The sequence below is a fragment of the Gadus macrocephalus genome, chromosome 19 (assembly GCF_031168955.1).
Source record: "Gadus macrocephalus chromosome 19, ASM3116895v1".
In the NCBI taxonomy this organism is placed as follows: Eukaryota; Metazoa; Chordata; class Actinopteri; order Gadiformes; family Gadidae; genus Gadus; species Gadus macrocephalus.
Genome location: NC_082400.1, coordinates 16,512,985 through 16,530,630, shown reverse-complemented (window position 1 = coordinate 16,530,630; position 17,646 = coordinate 16,512,985). Strand labels below are relative to the sequence as shown.

At 51.1% G+C, this 17,646-nt stretch overlaps 2 protein-coding genes across 7 annotated transcripts in view; one reads left to right on the top strand and one right to left on the bottom strand.

The window, feature by feature from the left end:
• prrt4b (proline rich transmembrane protein 4b) overlaps window positions 1–5,014 on the top strand; it is a 24,125-nt gene extending 19,111 nt beyond the window's left edge. The window contains exon 4 of the mRNA XM_060038700.1: window positions 1,736–5,014. Coding sequence (XP_059894683.1) covers window positions 1,736–3,840 — 2,105 coding nt within the window. The 3' untranslated portion in view covers window positions 3,841–5,014. The remainder of the gene's footprint in view (window positions 1–1,735) is intronic.
• Window positions 4,647–17,646, bottom strand: part of LOC132447762 (inosine-5'-monophosphate dehydrogenase 1b) — a 25,846-nt gene continuing 12,846 nt past the window's right edge. For 4 of the 6 annotated variants that reach the window (XM_060038701.1, XM_060038702.1, XM_060038705.1 and 1 more), the window contains 13 exons: window positions 17,023–17,124; window positions 16,497–16,571; window positions 15,701–15,814; window positions 13,843–14,049; window positions 13,329–13,416; window positions 12,423–12,622; window positions 11,900–11,990; window positions 11,699–11,794; window positions 10,264–10,407; window positions 9,608–9,752; window positions 9,302–9,445; window positions 8,773–8,856; window positions 4,647–6,752 (listed from right to left, as the gene is read on the bottom strand). In XM_060038701.1, the coding sequence (XP_059894684.1) occupies window positions 6,731–6,752; window positions 8,773–8,856; window positions 9,302–9,445; window positions 9,608–9,752; window positions 10,264–10,407; window positions 11,699–11,794; window positions 11,900–11,990; window positions 12,423–12,622; window positions 13,329–13,416; window positions 13,843–14,049; window positions 15,701–15,814; window positions 16,497–16,571; window positions 17,023–17,124 (1,512 nt within the window). In that variant the 3' untranslated portion in view covers window positions 4,647–6,730. The remainder of the gene's footprint in view (window positions 6,753–8,772; window positions 8,857–9,301; window positions 9,446–9,607; window positions 9,753–10,263; window positions 10,408–11,698; window positions 11,795–11,899; window positions 11,991–12,422; window positions 12,623–13,328; window positions 13,417–13,842; window positions 14,050–15,700; window positions 15,815–16,496; window positions 16,572–17,022; window positions 17,125–17,646) is intronic. The other 2 variants (XM_060038703.1, XM_060038704.1) reach the window with 1 other exon arrangement.

The window sequence follows — 17,646 nt, the reverse complement described above, 5'->3', positions numbered from 1 at the left end:
CAACCACTCCAAGTCTGACGTCTGAACTACGTCTTTAACACACGCCTCAGAGGGCTATGCGCGGTGGGAGATGTCTGCAAACACCGTTTAAAACTGGCAAGGCTACGCTATCCGGCTACATGATGTGTTTCTCATGCCTTTACCAGAGATGAACAGCGCACTCATTTTACCATCTGTTGTCAAGAGCAACCAACATGCGAGGCTATTGGCTGCATCGTCGCCACATCCTGAGTGTTAACAAAACACCTTCTTCATCACGCACACGCACAACCGCTTCCATTAGTGCAGAGGAACTACTCACGACTTTAACACCCGACAGAACAACAACAACCTCACGCTGGTGCCTGATGTCACCATTTGTTCCCTATGTTATCTTTGTTCATTTCTCATGCCTGGTCTCTGTGCTCCATTACAGAGCCCGTCTGTCTTTGAGGAGCGCTGATTATCTCCACTAAGGGCCGGAGGGGATGTGTGCACTTACACGCACACACACACACTGAGCCTTTTGGATATGTTGGTCTGGGGAAGACACAATTCAATTTATTGCAGCTTTGGGTCTGTGTGTGACTGATTTTTTTGTTTTTCCAAGAGAGATACGGTAGAGTTTCTGGGTTGTCTTTGACAGCCAGGCGGTCGACATTAGGTCATTGTTTAATCACAAAGTAGCACGGACATGGACGTCAGTATTAATCAGGGAGAAACACATTCAGACTGTAACCTGTCATCTGGCGGACTGAGCGAACATTGGAGAGTTTTTTGGTGAGTTTCTGTAAGGCATTCAACTATAGACCATGACTCATGTTCTATTTTAAATCCTCTGCCATAAATTGTGTACATAAATTTGAGGGCTACAACATACGGCGCAGATGAGCTTCGCAGGCGTATCATGAAAACACATAAGGATCAAAATAGTCTCCTTGTTTTTTCCTTACAGAACGAGGCACTTAGAAAACCTCAATGGTTCTGCATCCGTCGTCAACGGATCTAACACAATCAGAGTTAGCCGAGCTCGCATTGAAACACCAGATGTCTTACGTAACACAAAGGCAGAGAGGGCCCTGTGGTTTCAAGTGGACTCCTTTCACCCATGAACACGCACACTTACACGCAAACACACACACACACTGACACCCACTTACACACACACACACACTTACACACACTTACACACACATTTACATGCACACACACACACTGACACACACACACTGACACACACACACTGACACACACACACAAGTGCCTACTTTTCCGGCGGCCAAACCTTTTTTGAAGTTGGCTTTCTTGCGAGCCGTTGGCTTTTATTCAGGATTAACACATTAGAAGGCTTTCACAGTCCTGGCTCTCCGCCAGTTTGTAGGGCTTTGTAAATGCTTGTTGTGAATTCTCATGAGCAAATGATTAAAATGGCTTTAGGTTCATCCGCTGGTGTGCAGTGGGTGAGTGCGTGTAGGCCTACTTCTCCGCACGCACACACACACACACACACACACACACACACACACACACACACACACACACACACACACACACACACACACACACACACACACACACACACACACACACACACACACCTACAGTGTGCGTCACCTTCCTTTGTTTCCGAGTTCCGATGTCTTTGCAAATTAATCCTTCAAACGTGTTTTAAACGCATGCGCATTCCGTATTAAACGACACGAATAGAAGGAGGAGAGACTGAAAGTCCATTTCTGTGTTCTGTTCTCCGTCCCAGCCGGCACCAAACCCACCCCGCCCCCCACCGAGGCCTGGACGCCGCCCCCCGCCGACCCCGCCGCCTCACTCCTCCCTGACTGCAACGCCGGCGAGGACGGCTCCGGACTCTGCGACTTCTCCTACACCTGGGAGTCCAGGGCCTTGGCCGACGCCCCCCGGCCCGCCTCCACCCCCGCCACGCCCACCGCCCCCTCCACCAACCAATCCCACGAGCCCTTCGTCCCCCTGAACCCGGCCATGCTGGTGCCGCTCTACACGGACTGGAACAGCGCCATGGCGACCTGGGGCCCGGCCTGGCACGCCCACGTCTACAGCGCGGGGCTGTTCTTCGCCGCCGTCGCCCTGGCCTCGGCGCTCAACCTGCTCTGCCTGCCGCTCCGCTGTCCGTCCGGCTGCGGCTACTTCGCGCTGGTCAGCGTGTTCCTCCTGGCGGCGGGCGCCACGCGCTCCTTCTCGCTGCTGTACGACGCCTACGGCCACCACGGCGGCCTGCCCTCGGCCGAGGCCGGAGTGCTCCTCCAGGAGGCGCTGTTCCCCTGCCTGACCGCCGCCTTCGGCCTGGTCTTCCTGCTGCTGTCCATGCGCTCGCGCATGCAGCTCTCGTACTCGGCGTTCCAGCGGCCCTTCTTCCTGGCGTGCCTGGTGGCGCTGCACTTCGCGGCGGCCTTCGGCCCCGCGACGCTGCTCCACCTGTACCGCGGCAGCCCGTCCGTCCGCCTCTTCCTCTGCCTGCTCTCGCGCGGCGCCTTCGTGGCGCTGGCCGCCTTCCTGTCGGCCGCCTACTTCGTGTTCTACGTGTACGTGCGCGCCGACTCCAAGCACATCTACCACCTGAACAACACGTCGCCCACGCCCGCCGAGCGCTACAACCGCTGCCCCTTCGCCGAGAGCCGGGACTGGGACCGCGCCGCCGTGACCGTGTGCGTCTCGGCCCTCTTCTGCCTGGGCTGCGCCGGCCTGCAGCTCTACGCCATGCTCAGCGCCATGGGCGTCGCCGGCGGCGAGGAGCTGTTCCGCGCCTGGCCCTGGTGGACCTTCCAGTTCAGCTGCCGGGTGTGCGAGCTGGGCGTGTGCATCACGCTGGCCCTGGTGGTGGCGCAGCCCGTCTACTGCTCCAGCGGCCTGCCCGGGGCCGGGAGCTGCTGGACCGAGCTGCTGGCCGCCAAGTCGCCCCTGCTGCCCGGGACGTACCACTGGACGCTCAGCCAGCAGGAGAAGCTGGCCATGAGGGAGACGGGGCTGGGGCTGGGCGAGACGGAGAGCCTGCCCCTCTACAGCCTGGTGGACGAGAGGCTGGGCGGCAGCCTGAACGGCCTGGACCTCCTGTACCACAGCAACCGGGCCCTGGCGTACCGGGACCTGGACCTCACGGGCTCCGAGAAGCCCGACGGCGTGGCGGGGGGGCCGGCGTCGGGGCGGTCGTCGGTGACCAGCGACTCCACGGCGGACCTCCGGCCCCCCTCGCCCATCGACCTGCGCCGCAGCATCGACGAGGCGCTGTTCGGCGAGTCGCTGTTCCCCATGAGCCTCTTCAGCCCCGGCACGCCGCTCGGCTGCAGCGACCTGTCCCTCGCCATCCTCGGCCCGCTGCCCAACGGAGGCCACTCCCTCTTCGGCCGCGACCCGCTCTCGGCGGACGCCGGCCCGTACCGGACGTCGTCGTCGTGCGCGGAGGTGCCCGCCGAGCCCACGTCGCGGTCCCGCGGGGTCACGGCGACCACGGCGCCGGCCGCCCCTTCGTCTCCGTCGCTGTCCGCCTCCACCAGCTGCTCCTCCCCCGAGCGCTGGAGGGGCAGCTCGTCCTCCTGCGCCTCCTACAGGCCGTCGTTCGGCGGCTCCTCGCTGGTGCTCTGCCCCAGCCCCGAAGGACGCGCGGTCGCTCGGCTCGGCGAGGACGCCGTGGATCGCCAGGCGCAGCATGGCGCCGGCCGCCCGGGCGGCGGAGACCCGCAGAGACGCTACCAGACGCTGGGCTCGGCGTCCCAGGAGAGCCTGGCCATGGACCTGTCGTCCGAGGCGGACCGGTCCCTGCAGGACGAGTTCATCAGCGTCTGCAGACAGATGGACGCGTCGAGCGTCTGCAGCGAGACGATCGATTTATAAGGAAGAATTATCCCGTAAGGAGACAGAAAACAATATATAAATATATAGGCTGCTGTATTAATCTCCGAGTGGAGGGATAAGATAGCTGCAAAATAGTATAGCGCCTATTGGATTGTGTACATACACGCTCTGCTAACACCAGGTTTTATATGGCCAAGACTGGAAATGTAAAGATAAGTCGATAAGCTCTTAAAGGATGAAAATGTGTTCAAATGAGGGTTCAAGTGCCACCAACGTCGAACGCCAAACGGTCATTTGTAAGGGACTTTTTCATGTTTGATAGCGAATGTGAATACGCTGAAGAGAAACATTTTACTGAGGGGACGAAGAACTTTTAAATAATTTGTACAAATGTTTTTCATGTGGATTAAAGCACTTATTGAAGGAGACTACTGATACAACATATTTATCCTTACACTATCCAAAAGATTAACCGATATTTCATTTATATCAAGAGAAACATTTAATTTATGTCAGATAAAGAAACTATTCACTATATCTATCTAGACGAGCATATGTGTCTTATAACAGTGGTGTAGCAGTGCCCTCTACTGGTAGAACGCAGCCAGTGTTCCTCTGGAGTTAATGCCGATAGCTGTACTGCGAGTCCTCAGAAAGCAACTTGTGCAGCTTGTCGATGTATGGTTTGTCATAACATTGCCTTTGTCAACACATGCTTTTAATAAAGCTTTTTATATACAATCATCCGATTCTATTCTTGAGGGGTCACTATCTATACTGCCATACTAAACTCGTGTAATTAATAATTTAACTGTTGTAATTATACAAAGAAGTTCGACCACAAGTTCAAACACAGATTGACCTTTATTTATTTTGCTTCAAGATAACACGCAGTTGAATATCCTATTGTAAACAAGGTCCTGCACGCATCTCAAATACTACACTGGAGTATTTTCTGTCCATCTAAAACAGCAATTGTTAGTGAATTGGGAAGAGGTGCTTCTAGCATTTACTGGTTAACTACAGTTGCAAGTGTGAAGCTAAAATAAAATGTCTCTAGTCAGAAGCAGCTCCATCAAACACCAGCACTTCCAAAATCCAGTGGCGGGATTTTTGCTTTGGATGGACAAACAAAAAAAAAAACAAAAAAAAAAAAAATGCAGAAATGCACAATAAATCGTCAACCTCAAAAATCTTCACGTGGATGTGGAAATCTTTACCAACAAAATATAGGAATATGTATACATAAACATATACATATATATCCATACATCATGTACATTTCTCTTTACCAATCGGGTCAACTGCAAGAACTCCATTGAACCGTTCAGGGGACATGAACACAAAACAAACAAAGGAACAAACAAATAAGGAAACTAAAGTAACAGCCCGTCCACCGTGGAGAGAGAAGCCGACTGGGTCGACTGATTATACCCAGCGGGGGCGGTGGGTGATAGAGAGGACAGGCCGTGTGCGTGTGTGGGGGGGGGGGGCTTTATTTCAACACGCAGAAGACTTTCAGAGCAGCACCCTCATTTGTCCCAGCTTCAAGGCATATCTCTGGTTTATATAATAATAATAATATTAAGGAGAAATGAAATCTGTGACCATCGGGACAACTTCCTGCGGCGGACCTTGAGGAAGAGGAGGACAGGCGAGGCGCTCAGGGGGGGGTAAGGGTGTAGGGGTGGTAGGTGGGGTGTGTGTGTGTGTTGGGGGGGGGGGGGGGGGGGGCAGGATGTAGTGGTAGCAGCTGACCTGTGTGGAGCCAGTTTTGGTTTGTTTCGGATTTACAAAAATAAGCGGTGTGTGTCTGTTGGAGGCGGCCGGCGGACGTGGAGGCGTGGGGGGGTTGTGGAGGCAGGGGGGGCGTGGCGGCGTGGGGGGCGTGGAGGCGGGGGGGGCGTGGCGGCGTTGTGGCGGCGGGGGGGCGTGGCGGCGTGGGGGGGTTTTGGCGGCGGGTCACTTGGCAGTACGAGAGTCATTAGAAAAACAAAGAGCGAAACGACACCTAAGAAAACAAGCAGAATCCGTCCACACCCCATCCCCAGGAACCAAGCATGCATATAAAAATAAAAAGACGATAAACCCCCAGTCATGCTATATCGCAGCCCCAGCCCCCCCCACCCTTCACCAGTTGTAATCTATACACCTTAACGTTAAACTAAGAGAAATTCGGGGCCTTTTTAGACCCGGGAAAGGCATGGGTCTTCATCGGTCATCAATGATTGACTTGTGTGTACTATTTAACACATACATCGTGTTGACCCCTCCCTGAACTCACAGCTATGGCGCACTGTTTTTGGTCACTTCTATAATCAACATAAAAACATTTGGTTACAAGGGGCCAGATAATGGAGAATACATGTTTCTTGTTGATTTATTAAATTTAGGGATTTATTAAATTTTTGGAGCGCATGCCAGAATCCAAAAACAGGACTGTCTAAACTTACAGGAGGAATCACTTTCATAACTTCCAACACTAACACACAGGGCGTTGGCACACACACACACACACACACACACACACACACACACACACACACACACACACACACACACACACACACACACACACACACACACACACACACACACACACACACACACACACACACACACACACACACACACACACACTTTAGGTGGTGGTCTAAGCAACGGGTGTCACACAATTCTATACTGTCTCCCCTCCCTACGACTCCCCCATCACCAAGCTCTTCTCCCCCCTCCCTCCCTCCTCCACGACTTATTGGCTTGTAGCATCAGAGAAGAAGAGAGAGAGAGAGCTCATATGACAACGAGAAGTGCGGGCGAGCCAAGCCAAGTGTGTTGGTTGGTGCGGGGGTGTTTCTGTGAGGAGGTTTTGTCGGGGGGGGTGGGGGTTACATTTGGTCACTGCGGGAATGGGTTGGTCCGGGCAAGTCCATCAGTACAGCCTCTTCTCGTAACTGTGGGACAGACGGGCGGGAGAGAGGGGAAAACATTATGACCGGCGCTTTGGGGGTGACGTCATCCCGAGTGCTGAAGTCAGGCGTCTCAAGGCGCCTGACTAGCCGTATCGGACTCAAGACAACTAACTTAAAAGATGTGAGAAAAAAAAAAACACAGATTAGGGCTGCATCTCATGACATCTTGTTGAAAGTACTTTATTCTATATTTTCGATTAGTTTTAACCAATGAATAATTTAGTCCATTTAATCTCCAATGCCCTTCACAAATTACCACAGTGCAAAAAGAGGTCTTGCATTTGCTACTTTAATCTGAAGAGTAGCCAAGTAAAACCAAAGCCAGTGATTTAATCCTCCAGCCGAACAATGGGAACTGAGCAGTGACCCACTACGACCACTAGAGGTCACTGGAGAGCTGTGTTAACAGCAGCTGAGACTAATCTCTCAGGCATAGATACTTCCTTGCAATAAAACAACTCTGCAATGTAAACATAGCATAAATCCAGCCTCTTTTATGTCCGTTTCTGCGTCTGACCAAAAGTGTGAAAACTATGACTCATCTTAAACATGCGTTGATATAAAATCGACGTAAAATATTGATATTCTATACCATTTTCGATACCAGGGGGAAAGTTTTTTTCAGAAAAGAACGTAACCAAAGTAAATAGAGTATATCTCCAAAACTGCTAGGGCTATATTACATCTTGGTGCCAATAGAAAGATTGTTGTGCAAGGGAAATATTCAATGTGGATACTACTTTACGGCATAAGTGGAAGATCACATTTCCACCTGAAATAATTATCAGTTGTTCATTATCAGTTGGTATCACTGACACAAACAGGTAGATATCTTACCATTTTGACACTTTTCACCTCTATTTAAAGTTCAGGGCAAATATAATCAAATGACACCAAGCCAAACATTCGCAAATACACATATGGCCACTAGATGGCGCTGAAAAACAACTGTTCTGATTGAAGGCAATTTATCTTTCCCTAAGAAACCTTCTCTTAGTAATTTATTGTACACCATGTTTAGCTGCAAAATTTGGCTGCTGGATTATCTGTTTATGGTGGTTTATTGAGATCAGATTAAACTTTGTGGACAAAAATCAAAGGTAAAATTTCATTTTTAGTTGTTAAAAGAAAAGGGGAAGATTCTGCTTAAGTTGTTATTTGCGAGTTTTAGTCCCAGAACGATATGGTTTAGATTGTCGGAATCAGTGGAGGCTCAGCTTTCATGTAATATATAGTTTGTGCAGGTCCAATTTCTTGAAAAACATCGCTATTGCTGTGCATGGGCAGAGTTATGAATCCCAAAAGCGTATTCTTGCATTTGCATACGACTTTAAATGATTCGGTAATCATTGGTGATTTGCTTTTATCTGAAGTACTTCCAAACCGCACTCCTCAATCACTACTCCGTGTAGCTTCTCTACCTCAACCGTTCGCGGCGGCGCTGCACTCGAGATGCTAGTCTGTGTTGGCTAACCTTTAGCAAACACAGACTAGTGCCGATTCACTGCCAGAGACCGCACTGCGGGTGAGTGACAGGAGGCGGGGCTATGTAGCGCTGCGAGTCTGTTAACTCGCTGTCCGAGAGAAGACAAGACAGCGCGCTGATCAATTGCAAACGTATCTATTTTGTGTGATTTTGCTTGTGTGAAAATGGTTGTTCTGCCGTTTTTAGAAACTCTTAAATAAATAGCCTTTACATGAACCAACCCTAAAAAATGCACTTGACCTTTCGGGCAATCAGAAATCATCTCAACTTACCCAAATATCATTTCTAGTTGCCCCGGGCAACCGTTAGTGCTAACCCCTGAGTGATCTTATATGAATTAAACGCAAAACAAACTCATGTATGAGAGGTGGAACAATTGATTTATATCACTGCACGAGTAAAATGAGGCTTAATTTGACCCTTTTGGCCATCCATACAAGTGTGTGTTTGGGTGCGTGTGTGTGTGTGCGTGCGTGCGTGCGTGCGTGCGTGCGTGCGTGTGTGTCCACGACTCACGAGTGCATCCCGTGGACACCACCCTCCACCTGTGCCGACATAGTCCTCTTCTCAAACTTCAGCTCCCCGGAGTACATCATGGACCTGGGGAGGGAGGGACCACAGGTTCAGAGACACACAACACCACGATGACAACGCACACAACTAAGAACACACAACACCACGAATGACAACGCACACAACTAAGAACACACAACACCACGAATGACAACGCACACAAGACACACAACTAAAAACACACAACACCACGAATGACAACACACTCAAGACACACAACACCACGAATGACACACAAGACACAACTATAAACACACAACACCACGAATGACAACGCACACAAGACACACAACACCACGAATGACACACAAGACACACAACTATAAACACACAACACCACGAATGACAACCCACTCAAGACGCACAACTAAAAAGACAGAATAACTTCAGGGCTTTAATTCGGATGGTTTTAGCAGCAGGTGCGTCGACCTCCATGCGTTTGTGTCGTCGTGAGCTCAGACACGCCCCTCACCTGAGCACAGACAGGCTCTTGGCGCCGATGTCCTGGCAGCCGTGCTGGATGCCGGCGATCAGGTAGGGGACGAACTTGTGGATGGAGCCCTTGTCCTGTACGGAGCCCGACACACCCTGGGCGACCTTCACCTTATCGCCCTCACTGGGGGACACACGGGGAGAACCACCGATGAGGGGGGGGGGGGGCTCCACACACACACACACACACACACACACACACACACACACACACACACACACACACACACACACACACACACACACACACACACACACACACACACACACACACACACACACACACCTGAAGTATCTCTTCTGGCTGCTGGTGCTCTTCTCCATGGCGTCCAGCGAGCCCATCCCGCGGTACTTCTTCAGCCGCACGCCGTCCGAGAAGAAGTACTCTCCCGGCGCCTCGGAGGTGGCGGCCAGCAGGGAGCCCATCATCACTGGGGGGGGGGCGGCACACGGTTACAGGAGGCAGCGCATAGCAACGGGCTCTCTATGGGTTAAATTACTAAATGAGAAGGTTTATGTTTTTGAAATCAAAATGAGAAAAAAATCAGAATTTATGAAATCTAATTCCTATATAAGTTTCTAAACCAAAAATCATCCAAACCGGAATAACAAAAAAAATTGTATATAAGGAGCCGTATTACACCACCAGGCGTGAGGGTGATTAGCCGTTTCTAGACGTTTTGACCATCGGCCTCTTCTCTAGCGTTGCTCATCTATGCGTCACATCTAGGTGGACACGCCCACTTGTGATGTCAGAAGAACGGCTTGTAACAGCTGATCACACCTGGTGGTACGATACATCACCTTTACGTTTGAAATGAGAAAATGTATGTTTTTAAAATCAAAATGAGAAAAACTTCTACCCCCCCTCCTCCTCCTCCTCCTCGGCCCCTACCCTTGGGCCCCTCCCCCCTCCTCCACAGCCCCCCCTCCTCCTCTCACCGGTCGACGCCCCCAGGGACAGCGCCTTCACCACGTGTCCGACCGTCTGGATCCCGCCGTCGGCGATCACCGGCACGCCGAAGCGCCGCGCGTACTCCGCCACCTTGTACACCGAGGTGCCCTGGGGCCGACCGCACGCCATCACTGGGGGGGGGGGAGGAGCATCAGTCACCATGGAAACAGGCGCGGGGCTCCTAGAGTACTCTTCATATAAAGTTATATCTCTAGTGTGTGTGTGTGTGTGTGTGTGTGTGTGTGTGTGTGTGTGTGTGTGTGTGTGTGTGTGTGTGTGTGTGTGTGTGTGTGTGTGTGTGTGTGTGTGTGTGTGTGTGTGTGTGTGTGTGTGTGTGTGTGTGTGTGTGTGTGTGTGTGCGCAGTGACGGCTGGTCTAACCCGTACCCACCGACTACACAACACACACCAGGTGTGCAGCCCCGCCCAGTCAGCCTGACGCGGGCCAGGTGAGGCTGCTCAGACCAGCACTCCTCTAGAACAGACTTTCCCAAAGACCAGAAATATTTAACAGAAATACTTGGGCACTATTTCTACAGTTTCTTGACTGTCTCACTTTTTGCTGCTGAAACACCCGAATTTCTTCCCCAGGGGATTATTTAAGTTTTATCTTATGTGGTGAACAAATTGATTAATGTTGACTGTTCGAATTGATTGATCGATTGATTGAATGTGCTACCGATAATAGCTGCCCTTGAACATACATTTAAAAAACCTTTGAACAAGGAGCATGTTTTTGATAGTACTATACTATTTTTTATATTGGGTCGCGATGGTTTGTAATAAAAAAGAAAAATGGGTCCCCAGAATTTTCGGGGACCCACTGCTCTAGAATCCACTCTGCACCCTATAAACAGACAGCGGGGGTCCCGAGAGTCGAAGAACGTGACCCCGTGACGGAGCGGAGGAAGGCTCGTCACCATGGCAACGGAGCACGGGGCCTCCCTCTGCAGATCGCCATGACAACCAGGAGTAGAGCCCGAGGATCGGTTGCCCTTTTACTTTTGGTGGCAGCTGATGGCCCGGGGGCCGGGGGGGGGGATAATGGCCCCGGAGTGACCCGCTGGTCCCAGGAGGGGACCCGTCCTCAGAGACTACCCTCCAACAACCGAGTGGGGATGGGGCCGTGACAAGCCGGCTGCCGTGGTAACACGGAGGGACCGCTCCCGACAGACCCTTCACCAGAACGGTCAGCGCGGGACAAACCCAGGGGACCGCATAATACCCATCATGGGTCGGCCATCATTTGATATAATATGTATTCTATTGAAGGTCATCTCTAAGTGGACCAGGGCGTGGTACGGATGGACAGGGCCAACGGACGTCCTCTCCTCTGGTTTAGGGTGCAGTAGGGTGCAGTAGGGTGCAGTAGGGTGGGTTGGCGGAGGAGGTGGTGGTGGTGGTGGAGGAGGTGGGGGGGTACCTTCTTGTGTGATGCAGATGGAGCCACAGCCCATGCCCACCCGGAGGGCGTCCACGCCCGCGTCGATCAGGTTCTTGGCCTGTGCTGCCGTCACCACTGCAGGGGAACCACAACACCGGACATCAGCCAACAGGGCAGACAGATCAACGGGGGGGGGGGGGGGGGACGACCGATATCAGCGAGCGGGGAGGGGGGCCGTACCGTTGCCTCCCACCACCTGCAGGTCGGGGTACTTCTGTTTGATGTAGTGGATCATGTTGATCTGGTACACCGAGTTGCCCTGCGAGGAGTCCTGCAAACGAAATAATGAGTTGATAAAAGTGTAGGAGGGGGTTCTTCTTTGCTCCGCTCCACAGCATTTAATACCAGCGTCCTGCATCCTCTACAAAACCCCTCACCGACTCGTTACCAATCCGCTTCAAACCGAGGCCATGGAGGAAGAACGAGGCTTTATCTTTGATCGCGATTAATAAGCGTAACACCCAAACGCACCCTTATCCCAGAATAATGTCGTTAATTAAATCTCACACTTTAGATGATCACATCCGCGCAATTAAAAACGCCAGGAGGAATCGCCCCCCCCCCCCCCCCCCCCCCCCCCTTTTCACACCATCCCATCCCGCCAGGAGGGGACAGGGAACACAACACGCCTCCACCCGTCACCTCCACCCAGCAGCAGCGCCCCATCCCACCAGGAGGGGGCAGCGAGCACAGCTCCACCCACCAGCACCACCATGTCGACCCCGGCCTGCACCAGCAGGTCGAGGCGGTACTTGTCGTCCTCCCGGGTCCCGATGGCGGCGCCACAGAGCAGCTGCTTGCGGGAGTCCTTGGAGGCCAGCGGGTAGTCCCGGTTCTTCTTCAGGTCCGTCCGCGCGATGATGGCCACCAGCTCGTCGCTGTCGTTCACGATGGGCAGCTTGCCTGGGGGGGGGGGGGGGGGGCGTGCAAAGACATGTTTTTGTCAACATGTGTCGTAAACTATTTTTGATACAAAATGGATGTTTTTAAAAAAGGCGACATATCATACCCCCAGGTGTGAGTGGGATTAGCCGTAACAAGCCGTTTATATAATCAGCCTCTTCCGACATCACAAGTGGGCGTGTCCACCTAGATGTGTGCTGGATAGATCAGTCTACCAGCCCACCCGGTGGACTGTAGCAAACGTTGCTCATCTATCCGTCACACATCTAGGTGGACGCGCCCACTTGTGATGTCAGAAGAGGCCGATTTTATAAACGGCTTGTCTCACTCACACATGGCGGTATAGTATGGGACCTTTAACGTGTGACGGAAACCCTTTTAGATACAAAACGGATGTTTTAAAGGATTCAACTGATCGAGGAGATCCACACCCCGGCACCCCTCTGAGATTGGTTTGCACTCGGTGGCTCCGTTAGGTTACCAGGTAACCTGCAGATCACCTGCTGCCACCAGCGGATGGAGAGGACAGGTGTGGCGCCAGCACTTAAACAGCCGCTCCTTTAATGAGGCCACACACCTGTCCTCCAGCTACTGGAACTCCGGTAAAACGTGTTTATGGAAGCTTCTTTTTTTTTTCTGCTCTTTTTTTTGTTTTTAAGGTCAGGGTCAGGTGGTTATCCTTTGAAGAGAGTAACTGACGTCTCACCCTTTTTGCTGCGCTGCAGAATGTCGTTGGCCTCCTTCAGTGTGACCGCTGCGGGCGCCACCACCAGCTCCTCCCTCTTGGTCATGGCCTGTCGTCATGGAGATGCACGTTAAAATGCAGGAAGACGGGGTTGCAAACTTTCATGGATGTTGAGAACAACCAACGCATGTTCAGACACAACACCCCCGTCAACACGACTGATCTGCGAGACTAGAGCACTGAAAGACCCTCAAGGACAAAACGAGGTCATTGACAGCACACACACACACAGCGGAAATAAAAGACGATGTAAGCACACACACAGACACAAGCCCTAAACAAGGAAATTGACACCATACACAAGGCACAAAAAGATAACAAACGCACAACACCCTAAATTAGGACACACACACACACACACACACACACACACACACACACACACACACACACACACACACACACACACACACACACACACACACACACACACACACACACACACACACACACACACACACACACACACACACACCTCCCCCAGGGGTCTGCTGTGATCCTTCTCCGTGAGGAAGTCGATGTCTCTCGAGGTGACGATGCCCACCAGCTTGCCGCCCATCTTGCCCGTCTCCGTGACGGGGATCCCCGAGAAGCCGTGGCGCACCTTGGCCTCGAAGACGTCGCCCACCGTGTTCTTGGGGCTCATGACCAGGGGGTCTGTGATGAAGCCCTGCTCGAAGCGCTGCGAGACACGAGGACGAAGGCGTTACGGGAGGAGCCAGACGTTCAGGAGCGGTGGCCAAGAGCGCTAGGAGTGGTCCAGCATGGAAGCATCTAGAATAATCCTAAACGCAAAACTTATTAACGACAACAAAGGTGAATCTTGATTTAGCGTTTCTATCCGCAAACGATTACTGGAGGGAGAATGAGCTGCCGGTCACTCAGAGTTTCAGCATTTTCTGTTCTTGTGCACATATCAGAAAACAGAATGTTACGTATTTTAAGCACATAAGCTGCCCCCACATAGTCACTAGGAAGCAGGATCGAACACACAAGCACGCATTACCCTCACATAGCCACTAGGAAGCAGGATCGAACACACAAGCTGCATTACCCTCACATAGCCACTAGGAAACAGGATCGAACACACAAGCACGCATTACCCTCACATAGCCACTAGGAAGCAGGATCGAACACACAAGCTGCATTACCCTCACATAGCCACTAGGAAAAAGGATCGAACACACAAGCTGCATTACCCTCACATAGCCACTAGGAAAAAGGATCAAACACACAAGCTGCAATAACTACTCCAGCCACAGATGGCAGCACCTTTAGACAGGTGAGGATGGCGGAGCCATTACGTTACACCGGGCACACGCCCACTTCACATAGATCACGCCCACTTGACGATGAGAGCGCGGAATTCAGATGGAGAGGCTAGAATCAATAGGAGCCCGGCTGAGAGTCCTGGGCCTCGAAGTAGTGCCCGATATTATTCCAATACGCGTTAGATACAATTCCCTCCCTTATGCTTCATAGTTACCATACCGAAATAAGCCTACTTTAACAAAGAAAGTGAGTTAAAAGCGACCAAGGATTGGACTGCTTTCTTCAAGAAAAAAACGCAACAAGAAGAACATTAAATAACGACAAACAAATGGGCCTAGGAGGAGATCACCAGCATTCCATTGTCAGACCCTCAGTTTGTTTTTAGATTTCAAAGGGCCGTTATCAACGGGCTCAGCCCCAAATGGCCTCTGGACACAATTGGAACGAGCTACAACCAATAAGAGCAACGACAGTGTGTCGTAGTGGTGGTCTGCCGGGAACCGGACTGAACGGGAGGGGCGGTCAAACCAAAACAGGAACTCCCCGATTCCTCCGGTTCCCAGCTAGATCACGATCCATGAGATGACTAGTCTAGTCCACCCTAGGCAGTGACATGGTGAGGTTTGATCCGTCCTGTAGTCTCTTCAAAACTCTTAAATCCACTTTGTGTCGTTTCGTCAGTTATCAATCTTCGCCCACAGGCCGCCGCTCTGACCTGCTCTATGAATACCCGCACAGGGAGTGACCGCCCTGGGCGGCCCTGCCTGGAGCGACGCGCTCGCACCATGGACGTCAACAACAGACAAAGTAGTATTTTTTTAGAAAAAGCTGCATTTTCTATAAGCCGCAGGAGCGTTAAAATGGGGTTGTATTCTTTCAAATAAACATTTTTCAAATGTTTTCTTTTACTCAACTATTTTACTTGATTATTTAATGACGCCGTTTCTATGTGAAGCACTTTAAGTCTGTCTCTTGGTATTTCAGCCTAAAGCATAAATAAGCCACTCCATAGTGTAAGCTGCATCTTATTAGGCTTATCTTTGCACACAACCAATACTTGCCTGCACTAGGGTTTGTCGGTGGTCTCTATGTTCATTGAGCCCGTTCATGGTTATTCTAGAAGGCCAATATACAATAGGAGGCGTTCCAAGGAGGTGGGGAGGGAGTAAAGTACACTGCAAGCAATACAATTAAAGTTTCGGAGAAATACATTTATAAAAGATTGAACATTTTATTTTTAATATTAAAAAAATCCAAAATAATTGTAATAAGAGTAAGTTAGTAAATTAGTTAAAATCACCTTAATATCGGCGTAGGAATAACTCATTATCCATCATCCCTTCAACTGCCAATATACGATCCGATCGCAACTTAGCCAGATCCCTACATGTACCCCCAATGCTGGCGTGAAAACGTACAGAAACCGTTCAAAAAGCAGCATTATTCCTTGGGCCGTGACATGGCTACGTAACCGGTCATCTGATGGCTGAGTAAGCGTCTGAGTCATTGGAGATAATGCCAATTGAGGCTTTAGTAAAACCTTGAACCTTCAGACAGATTTAAGGCATCCTTTATTTTGCAAGCAATTCCTTTAGAAGCACAATCCTCGAATTTAAATGAGCGCATGGGCTGTACATCGTGACGGCATTAGGAACTTCATGTTTCATCACTCAGCGCAAATCCCTGAAAACTGCAGATCATTTTTTCAGTGAAGTCGTTGCAAAATCGACATCGAAGCTGCTCTGGAAATTCAGCTGCAGCGATCCCGATAAACTCAGGATATAAGCTGCGGCTAGAAAGACGGTCTCCATAAGATACGTAACGCTCCCGGATCGCGTTGAGCACAGGCGGCCTTACCTTGGCCTTCCGGACCTCGTTGGCCTGGAACTCAGGTGTGCAGTTGTGGTGGACGATACCGATCCCACCCATCAGCTAGGAGAGGAGAACCGCTTTAGAAACATGCAGGAGACTTGGAACACTACGGGCGAAATTAAACTAGCTAACTTATCGACAATAAACCTTTTTTAGGGTCTATTTACTCCATGGAATGTCATGAACGGGGTGAAATGCCCATCCCAAGTTTGCAGACCAAAGTGCATTCGGTTGCTTCGACTGACGAGCAATCAGAGAAAGCCACTATTCAATGTTTAACGACGTGGAAAGAAAGGCAAGGCAAATACCTGCCTTTTGTAAACCCATGATTAGCAAATATTTGTTAAGATAGACCGCATAATTGGGACTAAATATGTGAGGTCAACAGGTTCATGATTATACATTTCCTGGAGATCAACTCAAAACTCTCTGCTGAACAACTGAACCGCTGAATAATTCAAACGACATTGCCAGAGCGGACTCGGCGCACGGTCAGCGCACGGAGACGTACCGCCATCGCGATGGCCATGGCCGACTCTGTGACGGTGTCCATCGGAGAGGAGATGAGGGGGGTCTTCAGCGTGATCTTCTTGGTCAGGGCCGACGTGAGGTCCTGGAGAGGAAGAGGAGCCACAATGAACACCATGAAGGCTTACGCGGAGACAACCAGGGAAAGCATGGTTCTAATGCAAAACCAGTCTCGGCCACTAGGGGGCTTGGTTGCTTGGATACAACGCCGGCCACAACGCGTCTTCCAAAGAAAAGAAATGCACAACATCCTCCCACCCGGCACAGCCAGCCAGCCAGCCCCCCCCACCCACAAGGTTCCCCTGTGGGGGCGCGCGCAGAGGAGTTGTATTCCCATAACAAGCGGCCGGGTAAGCGATGGGAGAAAACGAAAATTAAAGCATTCCTTTCTCATGAGACCATGTCGAAGGAGTTCTTCAGATGAGGGGACGTTTTTAATTTGTTCTCTCACGCCGACATAACAAGATTGTACAGGTGGCTGTACGGGTGCAGCGTTCCCCAGGGACGGTACAGTCCAAGGGCGAGAGGGTGGGATACATTCCCAACACTAGTTCTCCATCTTGTGAGGATAAACGCACTGCCGTGCAACATTCTTCCCAGAGATGTT